Source organism: Trematomus bernacchii, unplaced genomic scaffold (assembly GCF_902827165.1).
Source record: "Trematomus bernacchii unplaced genomic scaffold, fTreBer1.1, whole genome shotgun sequence".
Classification (NCBI taxonomy): Eukaryota; Metazoa; Chordata; class Actinopteri; order Perciformes; family Nototheniidae; genus Trematomus; species Trematomus bernacchii.
Genome location: NW_022988007.1, coordinates 1,068,000 through 1,091,049, shown reverse-complemented (window position 1 = coordinate 1,091,049; position 23,050 = coordinate 1,068,000). Strand labels below are relative to the sequence as shown.

Sequence of the window (23,050 nt, the reverse complement as noted above, 5' to 3'; positions counted from 1 at the left end):
GGGCAAATTCACCTTCAAAGTAGGAAAGGGAAAAACAGCATGTTGTTAAATAATGTTGTGGTGGAAGGAAACGATACTGCGTTTGATCATTGAGTGATGATCTGGGAATTTTTTGAACAGCCTGATTGATAAAACGGAAAACGTACAGTTTTAAATCATAATCGATATGTTATTTCTTCTTATTAGCCCATTAATCAATACACAGGGTATCTTAACAAAATAAATAGCTCCTGGAAAAATATTATTTTGCATTACAATTGTAAGATTTAAATAAACTGTGCCTTATTACTTATGGTAATAATGAAAAAATAAATATTTGTAGAGGGAATTTTGTTTTGCCATATTCACTATATGCTGTGTAACATATCTGTATGTATAAAAAAAACAGTTAGTGAAGAGTTTCTTATGATATCCATCTTTCATGGACGAAATGGGACAATTCCAAATTGTTTGTTTAAACTTGTATGTGATATGGAAAATGTAATAAAACATGGTGTGGGTCATCTGAATATAAAAGTCATGTGGTGGATTTTTGGTTCCCCGAGAGAGGCAACTTGGTTGAATTACTTATACTTATGTATATGATTAATAATGATATTAAATATGTGAATACACTTTTTTTTTTAATGATTATTAATTCCTTCTGATAGTCCTTTTAGTTCCCCTATTGAGCAAATGACCCTACTTCTTTAAGTGACTCTTTATGCAAGTCAAAGCTACAGATTAAATAGGATTAAGGAAATGTTATTAGTTATTAATTGTATTTAACTATTTCTGGACAGTGGATAGTTATGTTGACATGTTGATATTACAGGTCCGGCCTTTATTATTAAATTAAAATCGCTGATGCTGAATTGCTATGCTGAAATGTAATGTGTAAGAAGAAAGTGAAGAATTTAGATTGAAATGATACATGAACACTGGGGGCTTGAATGTGTGATGAGAGAAGAAAAGAAAGTAAAAAGGCTTGGAAAAGCAGCAGAATATTTGAAGTGCAAACTTTTGAACTAACTTGATGGCGAATGATCTGTCGCCATGACAACGGCATTTGATGACATCCCATAATACGCTTAGATGCGTTGATGGCTGCATCGTTACCAAACCTGTGAAGTTTTGGGCCGTTTGGAGCATTTTCACTGAAGTTATGAGAAAACCGTGTTTCATGGTGAGCATTGTGTTGCCATGGCAACGACATTTGAAGAAATCTCAAAACTGTCCCGTAGATGTCTTCAGGGCTGGACTGTTAGCACACATGTGAAGTTAGAGCACTTTTTGAATATTTTCATAGGAGTTATAGCGACATCGTCTTTTATGGCGATGGAAACGGCATATGGTGAGATGTCAGATTTGACGTAGAGCTGTTGAGGGCACGACCATTAACCATTATCTGAAGTCTGGTGCTGTTTTAGACCATTTGCATAGGTATCACGACAACATCGTGTTTTATGGCGAGGGATGCTTTTCTATGGCAACAGCCTATGGTGAGATCTCAGATTTGGCGTAGAGCTGTTGAGGCATGGACCGGTGATATACAAGTGAAGTTTGGGGGATGATCGCAGCATTCCAGCATTCCAACTATATGTTATGCTACGGACAACATTTTTATTATTATTCCGCCGACTTATTTTGGCCCTCTTCTCCTCCCACTTTCAACATCGCAGAAACTCTGTTCAAACATCAAAACGTTCAGCTCGGTCGGGAATCACAGGCTATTACTTTTATCATTCATAACTTTCATAATTCCAGAGATACATCCCATAATTCATCACATTTTTAACATGGAAGTCAATGGAGACATTCTTCAGACTTCAACAAATCTTCATGCAACTTCAACTGCTAACTGTTCATTCATACTTTCACTCAGAAACCTCATTCCAACTTTAAAATGTTACACATCTTTCTGACATTATTCAGAGATATTAAACATTGTTCAGATTGTACAGAGACCTTCTTCAGATTTTAACATTAACTAATGTTAATGTTAAAATCTCTGATGTCACAGCTAGAGGGTAGGAAATCTTTACATTTGCCTTCATATTCTTTTTTAAAACTGCCATAATTCCCAAACCCTACATTCCTGAGAGATAATTTTTCATGACAAGCGTAGGAAAACATCTCGTAGCTTGAAAAATGACAAATAATTAAGCAAAAAAAAAAATCAAGAAAATGCCTCTTGAGGGCATGAAGTGACAAAAACTTTCAACATGTCTCCATTAAAGCCCATTTTAATTTCAGGCTGATATTTCCTCACAGCAGCAGCCGCACACCTTTAGTTAATCTGCCAAAAAAGGCCACATTATTGACCCGAAAGTACACAAAAAGCACACTTCAGATACTCAAGGTCCTTGAGATGCTTCACGCTTTGAAATTTCACCGATATCTGTTACGGTTCTTCAACAAAACGTTCACATGTAAGAGGTTTATCTCTCATTCAGAACAATGGAAACCTTTGATCTCTGGACACGTCGTTAGCTCAAATATAAACACCTGTGTCATGGAACACGATGATGTCATAACTCCAACTGACATGCTCAGAGCAGCAGACTTCAGATAATGGTTAATGGTCCTGCCCTCAACAGCTCTACGTCAATTATGGGGTGTCATCATATGCCGTTTCCATGGAAAAACGGCATATCCCTCGCCATAAAAGAGGATGTCGCTATACATTAACTCCTATGAAAATGTTCAAAAAGTGCTCAAACTTCACATGTGTGCTAACAGTCCAGCCGTGAAGACATCTACGGGACATGCCGTTGCCATGGCAACACAATGCCCGCCATGAAACACGGTTTTCTCATAACTTCAGTAAAAATGCTCCAAATGGCCCAAAACTTCACAGGTTTGGTAACACAGCCATCAACGCATCTAAGCGTATTATGGGATGTCATCAAATGCCGTTGGCAGGCGACAGATCATTCGCCATCAAGTTAGTTCAAAAGTTTGCATTTCAAATATTCTGCTGCTTTTCCAAGCCTTTTTACTTTCTTTTCTTCTCTCATCACACATTCAAGCCCCCAGTGTTCATGTATCATTTCAATCTAAATTCTTCACTTTCTTCTTACACATTACATTTCAGCATAGCAGTTTAGCGTCAGCTTTTCAGCATAAAGCATTCCCACTAGCAATTTCTTCAGGAATTGCATTCTCTAGTTTAACCTGTTAAGCCCTGAGCCTGTTTTTCAGGTCTCAGACTCGAAAATGACATTCCCAGAACAAATGACCATATCTTCCCTTCTAAAAGGATTAAATTAATAATCTTTTTTCTCAAAGTAATGATAAACCTGTGAGTTGGATGTAGAAAAGTCAGAATCAATATAGATGTTTTTTATTTTAAAGAAAATTCAGATTTTACATTAAATTATAGTGTCCGTCCAAAAATTATTTTTTACTTATAGTGAAAACTACCCTTGGATGATGGTAAGGTAGACTAAAAGCTTTAGGAATCCAAAGTACAACATATAATAAGTACCCTGTATCAAGATTGATGCAAAACAAGTGACATTTGACCTTTTTAGAGAGATTTAGCAAAAAGAAACCACTTCTGGGGTCATTTGGGTGGATTTTCCATATCTCTGGCCCCCCTTGCTCGATTTTGATGGTTGACACCTCTTTCTGACCGTTACGGAGCGTCCACACAGCAGCGTTAAAAAAATCTTGGAGGTGGGCGTATCTGAAGCTTGGGGATTTTTTGCGAGCAACGCGACCAACAACCAATCACATGAATCTCCCGCCCCCGACATACAAAGCAAAAAAGCCCGAAGTAAACTGGATATAAACTCCCCAAACAGGCGAAAACCTACCACTGTCTCTGCCACCTCCCTCCATGCCTGGCTCCTCCGGTTTGTATCCCGGTAGGTAAATAGGGACTGGTCATAAAGCACCGGGTGATTCCCTACCGCTATAATTAATTTCTCCTCCATTTTTTGGAATATGAGGAAATGACCTGCGGTATGTCTCTCCCAGCATACACGCGGTTTGATTGGCTAGCGCTTGAACTGTCAGATTTGCATAAACGGGATTTGATTGGCTGACGCTTCCACCTCAGCTTCAAAGGTTGAACATTGCTCAACTTTTGAATCCTGAAAATCCTGAAAATCTCCGCTCTGCTGCCCACAATGCAGTTCGGCGAAAAGTGAGGCAAAGTGACGTCACCCCATTCAAAGTGCAGAAGCGTTGGAAGATTTTTTAACGCTGCTGTGTGGACAGGCCGTTAGAGCCAATAGAATCGAAGGGGGAGTCCCCCACACACACTCATTGTGAAAAGAAAAGGTGCGGCTTCGCGCATGCAGTTTTGCATCAGAGCGAACCTATCTCTAGCTCTGACATCTGGAAACCAACACACTCTCACTCCCTAAGCGTCCAGGAGCGACGCTTGGTCAGGGTCCCGTGGCGTCCAGTTGTGACGCGCCGAGGCTCATTCAGCTTCATAAACGGACGCAAAGAGCTTTCAACTGATTGCAATGTATTCCCATCGGCGGCGGTATTTGACGCTTAGGGAAGCGTCAAATACTGCTGTGTTCATGTTGCTGCTGCTCGCCTGCCCCACCACCACCCCAGCTTCCACCTGTAGGCTCGGGGGATAGTTATCTAATCATCACTCAATGTCCTTTGTAAATCTGTGGAGTGATGAGGCCCGAGCCTAGACGCCAAACTGAACTCTATGCTGCCTCTTATAAACATATCAAAGAGAAATACGTGAGTTGTCTGACTGAAATCAAATTTACAAACACAAACAGTTTTTTCAACATCATAATACACAATGACATCCCCAAATAACAACTCATCAACTGTTGATGGTCTAGTAAAATGGAGTTGAGCAGACTATAGGTCTATAATGGTCACTCACAACTGAACATTGATTTAAAAGATTATTGTTGATGACAAACTAACAACATCGGTGAGGGACAGTGTCCTGATTCACAGTAGAACATTCGTAATGAGGCTTCGACGGGCGCACTATTCAAAATGGCCCAACCATTTAATTTTAGATGAAATATTTATAATACATAAATAATTGACTCATCAGTGTTGTTTTAAAAAACTACGATGCGTCTGTTGTTGTGATTCAGTGCAAACTTTGCGCTGTATGCTGGCAATGGGCATAGATCCATATCTGACAACGGTAGTACGACATAATGTGACTAATGACACGTTCAAGTGTTTCTCGGAAAAATCCAATATTTGTGTATTACGCATTGAGGAGTTGTTCCGACTATAATTTTCATTCACTTTTGAGAGGTAGGTCAATGTGGAAACAACATAGATGGTACCTTTTCCCCCCTTTTTTCTTTTATTTGTTCAGAGAGTTTAAAAGACACATTGATAGCTGTTGCATTAGCCTACAGTATGTAACTTTTTTACCGCTGTATATTCCAAATGAACCGGGGCCATCCTTGGTCGGAACAACTCCTCAGAGAGAAAACATGGTTTACAGCGTCCTTATTTGTGTCACTCTCATGAAGTGTTCCTTATAAATACTGAGGATGAGAGAAAGACATGCATAACTAATCACAGAAAAATATTAGTCAAAAACATTGAACTCCAATTTAGATTATTTTTATGCAGAAAATAACAAGAACATAACAGGGAATTGATGAGCTTAGTTATATACAATATATGACCACAAATATCTCCTAGAACATGATTTTGTATAAAAAATCAGGGTTCGAGTTATGTGGGAGCCAATGGGAGCTGAGCTCCCATAAGGAGGGTCTGAGCTCCTATGAAAGCAGTGAAATCATACATCTGTGGGGGTCGCTAATACATTACCAACAACCATTATCTTAATCACAAATAATGCATGTGTCAATGTAATGAGTATTATTTACGTTAACGAGGTAAATCGGCTAAAAGAAAAACATGTTTTCCAAAGAACTACGCATCGTATTCTCTCTTGAATGACAATATGCCTGCACTGCACCTCCAAGGTGCGCAATAAATTATTGCGCAATCTATGCCTATGAGCTTGCTGCGCAAGCCGAGATGATGTGTTATGTGGTGTGCGTAGTTGAACCTTTTCATATTTAAGTTTGTAGCAAGTAGAGGGCTGCTGCTGTGTGTGCGCGTGCTTGCATGCACGCGCACGCGTTAGTTTTAAAGACCCCCATAAAGCTCAGATTATAACTCGAACCCTGATAAAAATCAAGGCTGAAATGAATTGTTTCTTATAAATGATCAGTATAACAGCATGATTAAATACTGTCTATCTGCATTGTTGAAATGATTATTCAAAGCGGACAAATAATGGGAAAATACGGGTTGGTTTTGACTTGACAATGCTTGATTATGAGGTAATACAGTGGTACAGGAATGAGTCCTAAACCCGGAAATTAGTTAGCATTTTAGCCCTTTGAGTTCTCTTGTCTCAAATCAATGTTTTTTTTTAAAACATTTATCACAATGTGTGTTAGCCACAGATCTTATTTTGTGTATTTCTCCAAATCCAGTGAAATGCAATTGGCTTTTGTTAAGAGACCTGTTGTGATGCTAACTAACGTGTTGGCCTACGAAATTATCATCACTGCACCACTGTATAGATGTCTTTCTTAAAATGAAGTAAAATATGTCAGATGGCTCTTTAAGGTCCTTATCTTCTCACAGGGACGTCGATCCTGAAGCCTCCTCCTGTGAAGTGAGCCTTGGTGCTGAGCTGGGGGAGGGGCTCCGGCTGCTCCACCTTAGAGCGGCCCCTCTGCTCACTGAGGACACACACAGCTCCAGCACATCAGAGTCACAAACCGTACATGTTCATTGCATAAAATAAATTGTGCATTTAAAAAAATCAGGAAACTATAGTATGTCTGGCTTAGATTGCTAAAATGTAAAAGAAAAAAAGAAACCTCACCTGTGGAGCATTTTCTGACTGAGGTACTTCTTCTTGATGTTTGCCATCTCATTAGCTAATCTTTGATTCTCACTTTTGTACTCATTCATCTTCGAGTCGACCATCCTCAGCTCTGCTATCAACGCCTGTGGAATCACAGAATATTATTGTCACAGTTATAGAAAAGCAAACAAGAACCATGTTTCACCTGAAATAAGGCGCTGTATCTTTTCTAATATACTGTATACGAATGTTATTTACAAATACACATTTTTACATTAACATGGACAGTTAATTGAATTGAATTGGGAGGGATGAAACCCTCTTTAATGGTCACACATGCAGAGCACACAGCACACACAATGAAATGTGGCCTCTGCTTTTAACCCATCTCAGTACTAGGAGTCTAGCACTAGGAGCAGTGGAGTGAGTTTATAAAGAAATATTGTTTGACGTGGGACAACAACATGATCATATTGAGGCTTACATTCTTAAAGGTAGGGTAGGTAATTTTGGAGAAACCAGCTCGAGTGCACTAGAATTTGAAAATACACAGCCGGAAGAAATCTGTTACTTCCTTACAGAGCCCCTCCTCCAACACACACGAACGCGCACATGACCAATGAGGGTACGAGATAAGTTTGTGCACAGATGGAAGGCTGACAGGCAGGTAGGCCATCCAGTTATTTTAGCAGGGCCGGCTAAAATGATTGGTCGTGCTTTTTACAGTATTACGGCTTCCACAGATGATATTTTTTATGGATTTATTGTCAAAGCACTTAAGATATTCATTGCTATCGGGATGTTAAGAGCATTCCATGGAATATAACAAAAAGTGTATCTCGAGCCGGATTCTCAAACGTACCTACCCCACCTTTAAGAAGGCCTTTGTTAAAGAAACTGTTGGAATGATTTTTGTTTGATACTGAACATATGAATTTGAACAGTGGCGAGCCGTGAGCTTTATACCTAGGCCCTCTGACCCCCACCCCTTCCCTCGAAAAAAGAAAAAAAAAGAGTTATTACGTCACAGCGTATACTTCAGCGGAATATCAAAACAACGGCCCAGGGTGCAAAACGCATCAATGACAGCGACCCTCTACCACACAAAACAACACCTGTGAACCCAATTTGTGTTCTTTGACATTGAAAATGATATTGCATTGTGTTTGTTACTTTCATTGCCGTTGTATGTCTTAAGTGTAATTTGGCATGCTTTTATTTTGAAGGCGAGTTCACGCTGTTGACAGGAAGTTGTTGTTGCTATGGAAACAAGAAAAGTTTCACAGCGGGCGGAACTTGTCATAATGTCCGCGATAATAAAACCCACCCATTTAGAGGGAAGATATGATTGGTCAATTGTACTGTCATTTGACATTACTCTCTCGTTCAGTTCCTATAGCGGGCCCTCTGTGAATCGCAGAGAGGGCCAGGCGAGCTTCTTTCATGTAACTCCTACATTCAAACAGAGAATGAACAGGCAGATTCGAAGGATTTATTTCTTTGGAAATGTTATTTTAAATACAATTAAATCAAGTTTATCGAAAGTTTTTCGGTAAAACTAATGAAAAATATAACAAAAATAATATTAAAAAAATATATATTTAAAAAAAATATATTTTTTTTTAATGTTTTTAAATATTATTTTTTGGAATATCTTAGGCCCTCACAGAGGGCCTAGAGGGCCCTGACGGCTCGCCACTGAATTTGAAATATAATTATGAGGAACAAAGGAAGAGATTGTTGACTTGCAAAACCACATTCTGATGAAATCATATTCAAAAATAAGAAAAGTAGTGGATTACAACAACAAAAAACATGAAATAAAAAATGAAATGAGAAGTGCTATATGTTTGACTTGCAAGAAAAGGAGGTTTGAGGTGACCTTTAGCTTCTTGGTTCTCTCTCTGAGGATCCACTGGCACTGCTGCAGCTGCTCTGCTGCCTCCGGGCCGGGCTGCCGGGCCAGGATGTGCTTCAGCTCCACATACAGCTTCTCCTTCTCCTTCACAGGGAGACACAAGGAGGACATCAGAGTGATTAGAGAGAGGGACAGTTCATGAGTAAGTGACTCTTTCTTGATACGACCCCCAAATCATGACCAAGTCAGATATGTTGATGTCCTACACATGGTCACTTTAAAGGTCTCCTATTATACTATTTTTAGGCATATATTATAGGTCTCAGATATATAAAAATATATAAAAAACATGTCTCTGAAGTGTTTTGCTCAAAATACCAAGCAGATCACCCATTGCAGCCATGCAATGGGTCCCTCTATTTCAGCCCTGTTACTAAAGTGCTGGTCTGTAGCTTTAAATGTAACCGAGCTGCTGCTGGCCACGCCCCTTTGGAGCTGCTGCTGGCCACGCCCCTTTGGAGCTGCTGCTGGCCACGCCCCTTTGGAGCTGCTGCTGGCCAAGCCCCTTTGGAGCATGCATGAGCTCTCCTCTGTGAACCCAGATTCTCAGCTAAGGTAAAACAGAGGACCTGTGTTACCTCAGGTCCTCTCTGTTTTTTCATCAGCTGATGAAATGCCATATCATGTTCCAAACCACATCAAGGATTATTTCTGAAACAGCATGGAGCTCAAATGCTTTTTCTCTTGCCGGTTTACCACAAGGTGAGTACCTTTTTATTTCCTGCTTTTTTACACATACTCTCTCCAGTACAGCGTTAGCTCTGAGTGTTAGCGATGCTTGCTAATGTAAACACAGACCATATTACTTCCAAAACACGTTGCGCATTGTTTCTGATATAGCAACGTTTCCCACATTTCAGTAATGTCGTCATGACCGCAGCAAATCTAGATCAGCTCCGTTTTCCCCCCGTTTTTAGAGATGTGGGTACGGAGGAAAAGAGAGAGGGTTTTATTTTCGAACACTTAGTCTCCTTACACACCAGGGACACATATTTATGTATAAAAGACATCAAAAAGTGCATTTCACAATAGGTGACCTTTAAAAGACAGAACATAATACAGAGAAGCAATCAGTGTCCAAAGTTTTTCATTATAAGATCCAAGCAGCACATTTTTGATTTAATATATCTCACTTTCTTGACAGAATTAAACAATAACTTGAGTGATGCATTTTTGTTATTGTAAACACATATCATGTGAAGACCAAAATAAACAATGGATGTACACAAAAAGTGTGTTTATCGAAGCTGGATGTATCTTCTTCCACCGTGGCACAGAACTTTGTTGTTGTCTTAAAACGATTAAAGTCAAATCAGCGAAAGCACACTGTTGCACTGGCTGATGATTATGTTAAAAGTCCTTGACAGCTATACACTGTACACACTGAGAAGACTGTTTACCTGTAGGAGGAGTTCATGTTCCTCCAGCTCTTGGGTCTTGGCGATCAGGCGTTTCTGTAAAGACTGAATCTTCTGGATGAGTTCATATCTGCCGGGGTCGCTGCCCTGCAGGGGGAGATATTTGCAGGATGTTAACGGCCTGACGATTGGCTCTTCGATCATTGATATTCAGTCTGCCTAAAGTTTGTACATGCTCTGTCAGATAAACTAATAGCGTAAATGTTCCTGTCACGTAGAGTCAGAGCTAAAGGGATCTAGGTTGAGGTTGGATAAGGAAAGTTCACCTCCAGCCGCCTCCATCGGTGAATGTTTATGGGTTTGAGCTGGTCCTCCAGGACGCTGTTCCTCGTCCTCTCTCTCAGCAGCTCCCTCTGCAGGTGGAACAGCTCTCGCCTGCAACACAACCACCCACTGCTACTTCACACAGTTCTCCACATACAAGAAATACAGAAATAGTTAACTGGAAAGGGTGATTTTGAAGTACCTGCAGGTTGATTGACAGGAAAAGCTGAACTTTTGCTAAGCATTGATTTGAATAATTTGAAAAGAGCATACTATGGTTTTGGAAGCTAGAAGTAAAAAAGAAGTCTTCCTACCTCTGACTCTGGATCTTTCTCGTTTTATCTTTCTGATGCTTCTGCTCTAAACACTACGCTTTGTTGGTCACCTCATCTTTCTTCATCCTGTCCTCCTATAACAAATGATTCTCTCAGAGCACTGCTGACTGTCATCCTTTAATCTTCTCCACTGCTCCTGCCTTCCTCTCTGTGTTACCTCAGGTCCTCTCTGTGTTACCTCAGGTCCTCTCTGTGTTACCTCAGGTCCTCTCTGTGTTACCTCAGGTCCTCTCTGTGTTACCTCAGGTCCTCTCTGTGTTACCTCAGGTCCTCTCTGTGTTACCTCAGGTCCTCTCTGTGTTACCTCAGGTCCTCTCTGTGTTACCTCAGGTCCTCTCAGTGTTACCTCAGGTCCTCTCTGTGTTACCTCAGGTCCTCTCTGTGTTACCTCAGGTCCTCTCAGTGTTACCTCAGGTCCTCTCTGTGTTACCTCAGGTCCTCTCTGTGTTACCTCAGGTCCTCTCTGTGTTACCTCAGGTCCTCTCTGTGTTACCTCAGGTCCTCTCTGTGTTACCTCAGGTCCTCTCAGTGTTACCTCAGGTCCTCTCTCTGTTACCCTCAGGTCCTCTCAGTGTTACCCTCAGGTCCCTCTCTGTGTTACCTCAGGTCCTCTCTGTGTTACCTCAGGTCCTCTCTGTGTTACCTCAGGTCCTCTCGTGTTACCTCAGGTCCTCTCTGTGTTACCTCAGGTCCTCTCTGTGTTACCTCAGGTCCTCTCTGTGTTACCTCAGGTCCTCTCTGTGTTACCTCAGGTCCTCTCTGTGTTACCTCAGGTCCTCTCTGTGTTACCTCATGTCCTCTCTGTGTTACCTCAGGTCCTCTCTGTGTTACCTCAGGTCCTCTCTGTGTTACCTCAGGTCCTCTCTGTGTTACCATCAGGTCTCTCAGGTTTACCTCAGGTCTCTCTGTGTTACCTCAGGTCCTCTCTAGTGTTACCTCAGGTCCTCTCGTGTTACCCCTCAGTCCTCTCTGTGTTACCTTCAGGTCCTCTCTGTGTTACCTCAGGTTCCTCTCTCGGTTACCTCAGGTCCTCTCTGTGTTACCTTCAGGTCCTCTCTGTGTTACCTCAGGTCCTCTCTGTGTTACCTCAGGTCCTCTCTGTGTTACCTCAGGTCCTCTTCTGTGTTACCTCAGGTCCTCTCTGTGTTACCTCAAGGTCCATCTCTGTGTTACCTCAGGTCCTCTCTGTGTTACCTCAGGTCCTCTCTGTGTTACCTCAGGTCCTCTCTGTGTTACCTCAGGTCCTCTCTGTGTTACCTCAGGTCCTCTCAGTGTTACCTCAGGTCCTCTCTGTGTTACCTCAGGTCCTCTCTGTTGGGTAAAGTCTGGTCCAGGATACTCTTCTTGCGCCGGAGCCTTTTAATCTCCACCCTCAGCAGGTGTATGTCATCCATCCGCTGGTTGTAGTAGAAGTCTCCCTTGCTCAGGATGGATTGCTGGATCCTGATCTTCTCATACAGCAGTGCACGCTCATCGTTGCGGTGCAGCAGCTGTTTGACCAGGTTGTCTCGCTCTCGGATCACCTTGAGTGAAGTTTGGTCAACAAATAATCAGATATATGTATCTCTTTTATCATTCTGTACTTCCTCTTGTTCAACTTCATCTCTCTATACCTGTTCCAGTTGTTTCTTCTGCTGGATCTGCTCAGCATCAGCGTCGGCTATCATCTTCTGGAGTTTGAGCTGCTCTGCTTTCTGACTGTCCACACGCTGCTTTGTTTCTTCGAGCTGGAGCTTCATGAGCTGCAGTTCCCCCTGCAGCAGGACACAGAGATATGCACACATAAATACAAATAATGACAATGTGAGTGTTTGTGTGTGTCTCAGCATTGATTTTCCTATTGTTTAGCGGTCTTTTGAAAGCTGTTTAGCCCTGCCGGACTCTGGTTAGGGACTGCTCTGTAGGCACACATCAAAATGCTCACAGCAGCGTGGACAAGCTAGCTGTGGGACGTCTCTGTCTGTTTTTGTTTACACAGCGCACCTGTCTGTGCCATTATATCACTTGTTATAAAAAAGAGGATGTGTGTGTTTGTGTGTTAAACTCTTTGAATGTTATGGTACAGCGGCTCAGAGCAGTGAATAAGAAGCCGCACTTTCAATGAAAACGCCTGCATATTTGAACACAAGCACATCCTGGACTGGCTCTGCATTGGTGAATATAAATGAAGCACACATTTTCCTGGCAATGTAGAGTGAAGGTAGCCCTACAAAAGAGAAAACTATGACTTGAGTTAATGAGTGATTCAATAGTTCCTAGTGCTACTGGACAAGGCAACTCTCATAACTTACATGCGGGGAAATGTAACATTAACATGTAGGCTTTTGTCGATCACATTTGAAATGATGGTGAGGAACTCAAAAGCCCCCCTCACTATGAACCAACGAGGCAGGATGCAGTACCTTCAGGGTCTCGTTATCCTTCTCTAAGCGCTTGTGTTCCTGCTGATCCTTTGTGAGGGCGAGCTCCTTCCCAGTAATCTCATCTCTCAATCGGGTGACCTGGTTATCCATGGTCTTCATCTTCCTCTTCATCTCTGCTATCTCCTCCTGAGGCCCAGACACAGTGCATTTTGAAGGAAGGAAACAAAGGGTGATAATATATTATAAAAACATTTACTGTGGTGTAAAACTAGTTGTGAGGAGGTTTCGCCATCTTTGCATACTAGAAAATACAGAATATAAACACGAGGAACTACAGATATGAGTAAAAACTGTACGTTTAATCCAAGTCTTTGGAGCAATATGTACTTTTAACTCATGAAAGAATCTCAAGGTTAGAATCCTAGTAACTAGCTGATGCACTGGCTACCTCACACTTTATATGAATAATAAAAAGAAACACTTGAAGGATAGTGAATGAACTGCTTTTTAAGCGTTAGTATTGGCCTCTCATTCACACACACACTCAGGCAGAGATGCAAGAGTTTGGCCAGACCATCCCGAGAACCTTGGGGTCAATGTCTTGGACACTTTGTGATTTGGACAGTAGGAGCCAGCGATGAAAGCCCCACATAGTGATCAGCAGAGCCCCTTCTCTACATCTTGTGATCAGTGACCCCCTGCTCTACATCCAATCAGCAGTGTGTTAGTACCTGAGCCTCGATGAGGTTTTTGCTGTAGAGGTTCCGTTCAGACACCACAGACTCCAGCAGGTTCTCTTGCTGTTTCAGCTTGCACTCTGCCTCTGTGACCTTCTTCCTCCAATCAAATATCTCCATCTCTCTCACTTCCACGTCATCCACTTTTTGTTGCACCTGTGAAATGTAGAACAGTTGATGTCAGGCCTCAGAACAATAAATATCTTGAAATCATTGTTTAATATAAAAAATGAATCCAAAGAGTGAATGCAACCTTCTGCATGAGGCTGCTGGTCTCGTTGATGTTGCGGTCGCGCTCCTTCTCCAGCTGTTGGATGATCTTGCGCTGCTTCTGGGCCTCCTGGCGGAATCCACTGATCTCGTGTTCCAGCGTCTTCTTGTCCTGCTCCAGCAGCTTCACCAGGCTCTGCTGCTTCTCAGTGGAGAGTGCAGCTTTGATCATGTTCTATTGAATGCGATCACAGAGGAATACAGGACCATGAGGAAATTATGAGGAAAAATGTAGATTAATAAATAGCCCGTGAGTTACTTTTACACTAGTTGCTGCTGTTCTCTACTGACCAAGATCAATATTTAAAATGACATAACAGGCCAGCATATACAGCATCCTCTTCCTGTGAGGTTCTCTTCATACCTTATTTAAGATGTCTCTCTCTCGAACAAGCTCATCTATGGCTTTTCTGTCACTTTCAACCTGCTTCTTGGAGGATTCAAGATCTGTGAAAGGAGAAAGAAAGACTTGATGCCCCAAGTCAACAGTGTAGGACATTTTCATCATAACTAATTCTCTTTCATGAGCGTGGCGCTATCTTGAAACATTGTATGTAAATTAGCATGTCTCACGTCTTTGAGAAGTCTGAATAAAATATGGCAGGGCAAAAAGAAGACTTTAATGTCCGAATGAAATTGATTGATGTCCAGTTTATTGTACAGAACAGGAATTGTAAAGGAGAAACAATAAAAGAATGTCCCGATCCATACTGTACCTTTCTCCAGAGCAGCAATCTGAGCCCTCAGCGTCTCCCTCTGCACCTCCACATCAGACTTCTGATCCTCCATCTGGTGGAACTTCTTCTGGATGGTTTCTCTCATCTTTGTTTGTTTGGCCATCTCCTGACGCATCTGATTTACCTCGTCTTCTCTTATCTGACAGGTGGGGGCGGAGTCATATGAAGCATTACACAGAGGTTGGGTGTTACCTGATTGACATGCATAGGTATTCATGAATATATTCTCCACTACTGCAGATCTGAGATATTTATTTTTATTTTAGGCCTACACAGTATAGCCCCACATCTACTCTGATTCTGTCACTAAATGCTTTGTGTGTGTCTGTGTGTGTCCGTGGACCAACATGTACCTTGAGCTCGTTGGCGTTCTGCTGATTCTCCAAGGAGAGATGCTGTTTGGCTGCAGAGAGCTGCTCACTGTCCTGCAGCAGCTTGTTGTTCTTCAGCTGCATCTGCTCCAGATCCTTAGAGGAGCGCTCATTCAACATCTGTCACAGTCAGGGAGGGAGGGAGGTGAGGTACCACTGTGTGTGTATATGTGAAAAGATGTGTGTGTGAGGGTCTGTGTGGGTACATATATTTGTATGTATAACATTATTTTATATACCACACAATTACGTGCACTTTGGTTTTACATGGTTTTGGGGGCGGCAGTAGCTCAGTCTGTAGGGACTTGGGTAGAGGGTCCCCTGTTTTAATCCTTATAATGGACCAAGTATGGAGAGTGGACTGGTTCTTTGAGAGGTGTCAGCTCCTCCTGGGCACTGCCAATAAGTCCTTAGGCGCGTTCACACCGGAGTACTTTTCCCCGTACTTTTCGCGTTTAGTTCCGTTAGTACCCCTTATGTCGCGTTCACACCAAAAAGAGCACTTAGTGCCGGGAACTTTTACCCCCATTTTTAGTGCCTGCTGAGAGATGGTACTTTCCTGGGGGAAAAAAAGTGCCCCAGTTCTGATTGGCTGGGCGAATTGCAAACCACGCCCCGTAAAACTCTGAAATGTTTTGTAGAGCCGCCATTTTATTATCCTCGCATTAGCATTATTAGCATTAGCATTCGCCCAGCGCACAAACGCAGAGAGACTAATTTATGGCAACACAAAATAAAACATGGGAGCGGTGGAGATGAGGAGGTGTCGGCGTTCTGGCGATTTACTCGGAAGGCTTCAGTAGAAGCTGCTGGGAGTCCCAGCAGCTTCTACTGAAGCCAGTCCCCAACTCCGGGGACTTCCGGCCGGGGACTTCGGGTGGCAGTATCTATACATCCATGGGCAGACTTTATTTCGGAAAAATTGTGTATTGAAGTCAATGGAGAGAAAAAGATTATCTTTCGATCCCCGTTTGAATTGTGCCACGAATTACACATATGATGTTTGTCAATTTAAAAGATAATTTTGCAAAAAAAAAGTTAGTTACCATACTGTAAACTCTTTATGTATACACTTGTAGACAAATTAAGCTAGAACTCCAGGAAAGAGACCAGAGGTTTTTTTTTAATCAATATTATGAATTCATCTACATACAACGGCATTTCGTGTTAAAGTCACAAAATTGATCTATTGACTTGTGTTCACCAACAAGATTTTCCCCTTTTTTTCGGGTCACACAGAACGATAAATAATAACAAATTAGAAGGAAAAAAAGATTTTAAAAATACAGATTTCAGTATTCTGAGGCTCTGAGCCCCATTTCTTTTCCTCACGGACGGCAAAAAAAGTCAGACATTATACGATTTAAAATAAAAACAATAATCGTAGCTTGATATTGAGTAAGAATATGTTTTTATGAACCACACAGCTTCTGGTCTTCCAAGACCCAAAAAGACGTGGTGCAGGCACGAAACATAGCCTACTACCAATATAAATACATTGCTTTGAAAATCGTTCTGTGCGACACGAAAAAAGTGGGAAAATCCTGTTGGTGAACACGAATCAATAGATTACATTTATTTTGTGACTATAACATGAAATGCCGTGAGACTGGGTTGCTACAGAAGCCCTGAGGGGCAATGTGGACAAAAGTTTGGGGAAGAAACGTGAGCTAGACCTTAAGCTTATCATGTTTATTTTACCGGCCTCATGATTCATGGTGTGTTGCCAGACTCCATGTTGACTGTTACCTTGGTGCCTGTCATTAAGGACAAAGCGGGCAAGGTAGGGAGCTTGGATAATTATAGACCAATTGCTCTAGCCAGTGTGTTATCCAAAGTCCTGGAAATAATTTTGTTGGATAGATTATGTTCTTATTTATGTACCTCAGATAACCAGTTTGGCTTCAAGGCTAAGCATGGTAGCCTAGAGCTATGCATCTATGCTTTGAAGGAAATGGTAGAAACATATAGAAGACAGAATTCCACTGTTCTGATTGGTTTTATTGATGCCTCTAAGGCTTTTGACCGAGTTAACCATCATAAACTGTTTTTAAAATTGAGACAAAGGGGTGTGCCCAACAGTATAATTAGGATCCTGGCTTATTGGTATGCCAACCAGAGCATGCGGATCAAATGGGGGAATGCAGTCTCGGCGCCATTTGGTGTTGGTAATGGAGTACGCCAGGGGGGGCTCCTCTCACCATGCCTTTTTAATATCTATATGAATGATCTATCAGATGATTTACGTGTCTGTAAAACAGGATGTGATTGGTCATGTGATTGTAAACCATCTTATGTATGCCGAGGATTTGGCTATTGTTTCTCCTAGCAGTGCTGGATTTCAACAGTTGCTAAATGTGTGTTCTGATTATGGTGTCAAATTTGATGTTAAATACAATGCTAAGAAGAGCGCTGTAATGATCTGCAGAGCAAAAGGGGATAAGAACCTTGGTTTTCCAACATTCTATCTGTCAGGACAGGTGCTGTCTGTTTGCTGTAACACTCAGTATCTGGGACAAATCATCACAGATGAAATGGCTGATGATGATGACATGTATAGACAGCGGCGTGTCTTATATACACAAGCTAACATGTTGGCTAGAAAATTCTCTTGGTGTTCAGATAAGGTTAAGGTGAACCTCTTTAGAGCTTATTGTACTCCTCTCTATACTGCCCCCTTGTGGGTCAAGTTTAAGAAGGCGAGCCTCAAGAAGCTCCAGGTTGCTTATAATGATTGTTTGCGTATACTGCTTAGAAAACCCAGGTGGTGCAGTGCAAGTGAAATGTTTTGTAATGCACGAGTCAACACATTTCATGCTCTCTTGAGAAATCTGATGTACAAATTCATTTGTGGATTGAATGTTTCTCATAACTCTGTCATTATGCTGCTTTCAAATCCGTGTCTCAGTGCTGTACGATACCTCTGTGGAAATATTGGTATAACTGCCTTTTTTAATTTATATTTGAGTGTTGTATGTCTTTTAATAATGGACCAAGAGTCTCTTCAAATAAAGCTGATGATGATGATGATACCATTTATTTATTATACTTGCTTATATCTCAAATTAACGAGATATTTGTTTTTGTTTTTTTAACCAGAGCTAAATTAATATACGTGTGAGTGTATTTCGGGCCTATGTCTGTAATAGAAAAAAATACCGGAGTGAAGAACTGAATTTCCCCTCGGGGATTAAAAAAGGTGAGTTGCTGCTAAGGTGATCTAATGTTAATCATGGTCCCTCTCCTGCTCACCTTCAGCTCTCTGAGTTGCTGCTAAGGTGATCTAATGTTAATCATGGTCCCTCTCCTGCTCACCTTCAGCTCTCTGAGTTGCTGCTAAGGTGATCTAATGTTAATCATGGTCCCTCTCCTGCTCACCTTCAGCTCTCTGAGTTGCTGCTCCAGTCTCTGCTGCTCCTCTTTGGCTCTCTGGCCCTGAACGTTCAGAGCTTTAATCTCCCCCAGCTTGGCCTCCATATCCACCTGCAGCTGTTTCACCTCCTTATCCAGCTTTTCCTTCAGCCTCATCTCCCGGGAAATCTCATTCTGCTGTACCTGGAGCTCCTGCTGAAGCTGGATTAAACACAAACAACAAGTTACAGCTATATTAAAGTTATTTAATTTGTAAGTACCCCTGTGTTTTGCTCTTACAGTACATAAGGTCATCTACAGACTCATTGATGTAAAATGTCAAATTTAGCAGATAATCTCATTTCTCATTAACGTCTCTTCTTCTATGCAAAATCTGTTTACTCTTTAATAAGATCATTTACACCTTTGGTTGTCTCTTCATTGGTCTCTATTAAATCTAACATGAAGTACATTAGAGGTCTGCCGTAGAGAGCAGTTTGCATCTTACTTACCTGAGAGATATTCTCTGAGGCTTGTTCTCGTCGCGCCTCCATCTCCTGCTCCACTGTGATGGCTTTGTTTAGTTTTCCTCTCAGAGCCTCCACAGTTGTCCGAAGTTCATCCCTCTCCACAATCAACACCTCGTTTATCTTTAGAAGATCACTGGAAAACACACATTACAGTTGGCTCCATGCATTTGACCTACAGTATGTCAACAGTAATCAGTTTAGACCGGGGAAATGGCTCACCTCTGCTCTTGGTCCAGAGAGATGTTAGTTTGTTGTTCAGCCGTTTGCATTAGGTTGGAAACTTCTTCTTTTAAAGTCCTGATGGTCTCTTTGTCCTTACTCTCTTTAGCATGAGCAGCATCGACCATTTTCCAAGCTTTGTCCAGCTCCTTCAGTGTAAGAAGGACAACTGATGATTAAATGATTGATTTAATTTGAGGAGAACAGAGGTAACAAATGATAAAAGTTCACCCACATGATAAAAACAATAACAACGTCTATATACAGGCAGTTCCATGGGGGGGCAACGGTGGCCAGTGCCCCTGTAACAATGAGCTTCGACCCCCCCTGTGGCCCTGCTCCAAATAAGAGTTTATAATGATAAGTCCATTTTAGGTAGTGTTTTGCTGTAACTAGCAGAAGTGAACTGGAATTCATTTTGGTTTACATAATGCCATTTAATAAAATGGTAACTACTGAAACTAATTCTGTTTTTGAAAAAGATATGTAATGTTTTTTTGATGCGTTACGACTCTATACAAAACTAAAAATGTTAAAATGTTGAACACTGTCTTTGTCTCCCCCCCTGTAGCATCTGATGCTCTGGCAGCCCTTTACCCTCTTCAGGGAGGTGATGGTGGTCTCATCGTCCTGGGACAGTTTCAGAGCGGCTGCCACTTTAGTGGATGTGGACACAACTTCTGCATTCAGCTCCCTGCATTTGGACATCAGCCTCTTCTCATTCTCACGGGACTTCTTCAGAGCATGGATGAGCTTCTCGTACTCCCCCCGGACCTTGTCCATGCTCTCGTCGCCCACCAGCTCACTGAGGACTATGTGGAACTCCTCCAAGGACTCAAACATGTCCTCTGCTGCTCCTGACTCCTGGAAATGCAGAAAAGCCACAGACAGGGAGTTTAACAAGCTAGAACGTAACTAACAGTAATTGAGTAAATGTAACTAAGTACATCAAGTAATGTACTTTTTGTTTAACTATTTCTACTCTACTTATATAGTATTTCTTCTCAACTGCATTTAAAAGGGAAATAATTAATTTTATTCTACTTATTTCACAGCTTTAGTCAGATTGAGATTTAGCATTAAAAACAATGTGATACACTTTTAACACATTGCATCTCTCAAGATTAAACTATTGTAATAACTGTTTAGGTACAACAAATGTAATGATCCATTATTACAAAACCATTAGGAAAGAAAGACCTTAACATGAATAATGTGAATCAGAACAGAAACATTCAATGTAGAATGCAGAGTACTTTCAGTTTACGTTTGATACTTTAATGTAAGACTTGTAATAGAGTGAGAGAGTATTTTGACATGAATATATTGGTACTTTTACTTAAGTAGAGAAATCTGATACATCTTCCAGGGCTAAAGTTACTTTATCTTAAATAGTGCTGCTAATACAGTTTGTATTTTTATTTGACCGTGTAACTAAGAAGCAGAATGTAATACAGACAGCATTAGTGCAATTAATGTTAGCAACCATGCTAAGTTCACTTTCCAAGCCGTGTATGACGTCAGGTTAGGCTAACTTTCTACTCTTAACCTTGTGCTAAATGTATTTTTGCGTCAATATTAAGTTGTCCTCTAAACATTCGTAAATGCAACCCTGTAGAAGAGTTCTTACCTCCATTACATCAAATGAAAAGTCAAAAATATATGTGAATCCATACAGAGTGGCGTTATCACGAGAAGTGTTGACGGTTGCTAAGCGACCGTAGGTCTCGCGACAGGAGGAGCCGCTGGTCTGCGGGACTTTGTGACACCACAACATGCACTGCGCGAGCGGTGGGCTTTAACGGAATGGAACTCAGTTTCAAAAAAGTATTTCTACCGAGGACACGCCACGGAGAAAGAGTGACACAAGACCCACTTACACTAGTAAGTAATAGGTTAAAGTTCACAAAATGTTACCGTAATAAAAGAAATATCTGCCAAAGTTCTAACTAAATACAAATAGCCTACATTAGAAACATATCAGTTCATTTTATGCGCGTTCAACACAATTTCAGTTTGTTTGTCTGGTTTTGATTAATCGACTATCCTGTCAATTAATTGCCTCCCTCAAGGCTCGTGCGATCAGCTCATTCTCTCATTAGCCCACATAATATCAGTGGTCTAAGGTTAGATATTGTAGCTAACATATTAGCCACACTACTCAAATTAACTTATCCTTTAAAAACATCATTAATAAGGAGGCAATACAAACTAACTGTAAATATAAAAAAATATATTTGAAATAACACAGTTGTTTTTATTTTTCTTCGTTCTACTTTTCTATGTAGCATGTGTACCACTGTTGTTAAAGGGTTTGTATCTAAACAATGTATGATGTTTTGTTCATTACTGAATACTCGAGACAGGGTTTCCGTTCTCTCGGCCATAACAGCAGGGGTATACACTGCTATAAATAAGTGTTTAGCCCTATTTTCAATATTTCCAAATTTCTTCAGAATCTGCATCTAACTTGTTGGTAAAGGTAAGTGACTCTTTAACTTTTTCCGATTCATTTAGCAAGTGTTAAGTGTGTTTCAAACTGTTCCAATTTAAAATCTGATTTTATCACGCTGCAGCATGCGCTTATTGATTCTAAACTGCTATTGAACAGTAAGAAAACCAAAGCAATGCTTTGTGCTCCCAAGTCAGCGTCCTCTTGCCTCTCCATTAACACCCTTGATGGCGTCTCTGTTGAGTTTGTCGATACATACAAATATCTGGGCTTTTGGTTGGACAGAAATCTAAACTTTAAACACCACATTGAAGTTCTAACTAAGAAATTGAAATTCACTCTTTGCTTCCTTTACAGACTTAAACGTTGTTTTTCAACTTCTTCCCGTAAAAGGTTGGTCTCTGGCTTATTCCTGTCCCAGCTTGACTACGGTGATACAATCTATAGATTTGCCTGTCCCACTGTTTTGGCCAAACTTGACCCACTCTACCATGCTGCACTGTGATGTATCAAATGCACCCTATAGGACTCATCATTGCAAACTGTACAGCCTAACTGGATGGTCCTCACTTAGTATGCGTAGGATGCAGCATTGGTTTTTATTCATGTATTTAGCCATTTTAGGTAAGCTTCCACTGTACACATGTGCCAGATTTGCCCCAGTTTGTGACTCTTACAACCTCAGAACCAGTACCTGGATACGGTTCCAGGTACCTGCCGTGCGGACTAAGGCTGGAAAAAGGAGTCTTTTTTATTATGGTCCTTGGTCTTGGAATGACCTTCAATCAAGCCTCAAACTGATGGCACTTGTCCCAATAGCCTGTTTTAAATTGAAGTTGTCTGAGGTCCTTACCACCAGATGTGCATTTACTGTCCCAAATGTGCACAATGTAGTGACTGTGTTCGTCTTTTTGTTTACTTAGTTGTGTTTTCTGTATTTGATATGTCTGTGTTATGTGTAAGAACGCAAGAACGTGTAACGTTGCTGCCTTCTTGGCCAGGTCAGCATTGTAAATGAGATGTTGTCTCAATGTTTTTATCTGGTTAAATAAAGGTTAAATAAAATAAATAAATCTCCTTTGATGTTTAAATGTGCCATTCTGCATAACGAGCACTTTTACTTACTAACTTGTTTACGTTTTCCATTTTAAGTGGATCAGAGTTCATCCGTCAGGCCAGCAGGGGGCAGTGGTGGAACGTTTGTAAATTGAGCGTTAATTTCTTTTCCAATTGCTTACACACAATTTTTGAAAACAGGG

General features: G+C 41.1%; 1 protein-coding gene across 1 annotated transcript; it reads right to left on the bottom strand.

Moving 5' to 3' along the window:
* Positions 1 to 6,078: 6,078 nt before the first annotated feature.
* cfap58 (cilia and flagella associated protein 58) lies at positions 6,079 to 20,995 on the bottom strand. Its single transcript, XM_034117268.1, has 18 exons — positions 20,970 to 20,995; positions 19,937 to 20,203; positions 19,340 to 19,488; positions 19,103 to 19,253; positions 18,618 to 18,812; positions 15,222 to 15,359; positions 14,848 to 15,007; positions 14,496 to 14,578; positions 14,115 to 14,306; positions 13,856 to 14,017; positions 13,164 to 13,310; positions 12,375 to 12,515; positions 12,061 to 12,284; positions 10,429 to 10,537; positions 10,145 to 10,249; positions 8,709 to 8,828; positions 6,845 to 6,969; positions 6,079 to 6,698 (listed from the first exon to the last, which is right to left on the bottom strand). Exons 1-18 carry the CDS (start codon positions 20,973 to 20,975, stop codon positions 6,587 to 6,589), a joined length of 2,586 nt encoding a protein of 861 aa, XP_033973159.1. The 5' UTR covers positions 20,976 to 20,995; the 3' UTR covers positions 6,079 to 6,586.
* Between the last annotated feature and the right edge of the window lie 2,055 nt (positions 20,996 to 23,050).

What these genes read in the sequence shown, in the direction of transcription:
- cfap58 (XM_034117268.1), bottom strand. An exon ending in AGGATAACGAGACCCTGAAG is followed by an intron (nt 12,516 to 13,163) that starts GTACTGCATCCT and finishes GTCCTGCTGCAG; the next exon opens with GGGGAACTGCAGCTCATGAA. An exon ending in CCCAACAGAGAGGACCTGAG is followed by an intron (nt 10,538 to 12,060) that starts GTAACACAGAGA and finishes GTTGTGTTGCAG; the next exon opens with GCGAGAGCTGTTCCACCTGC.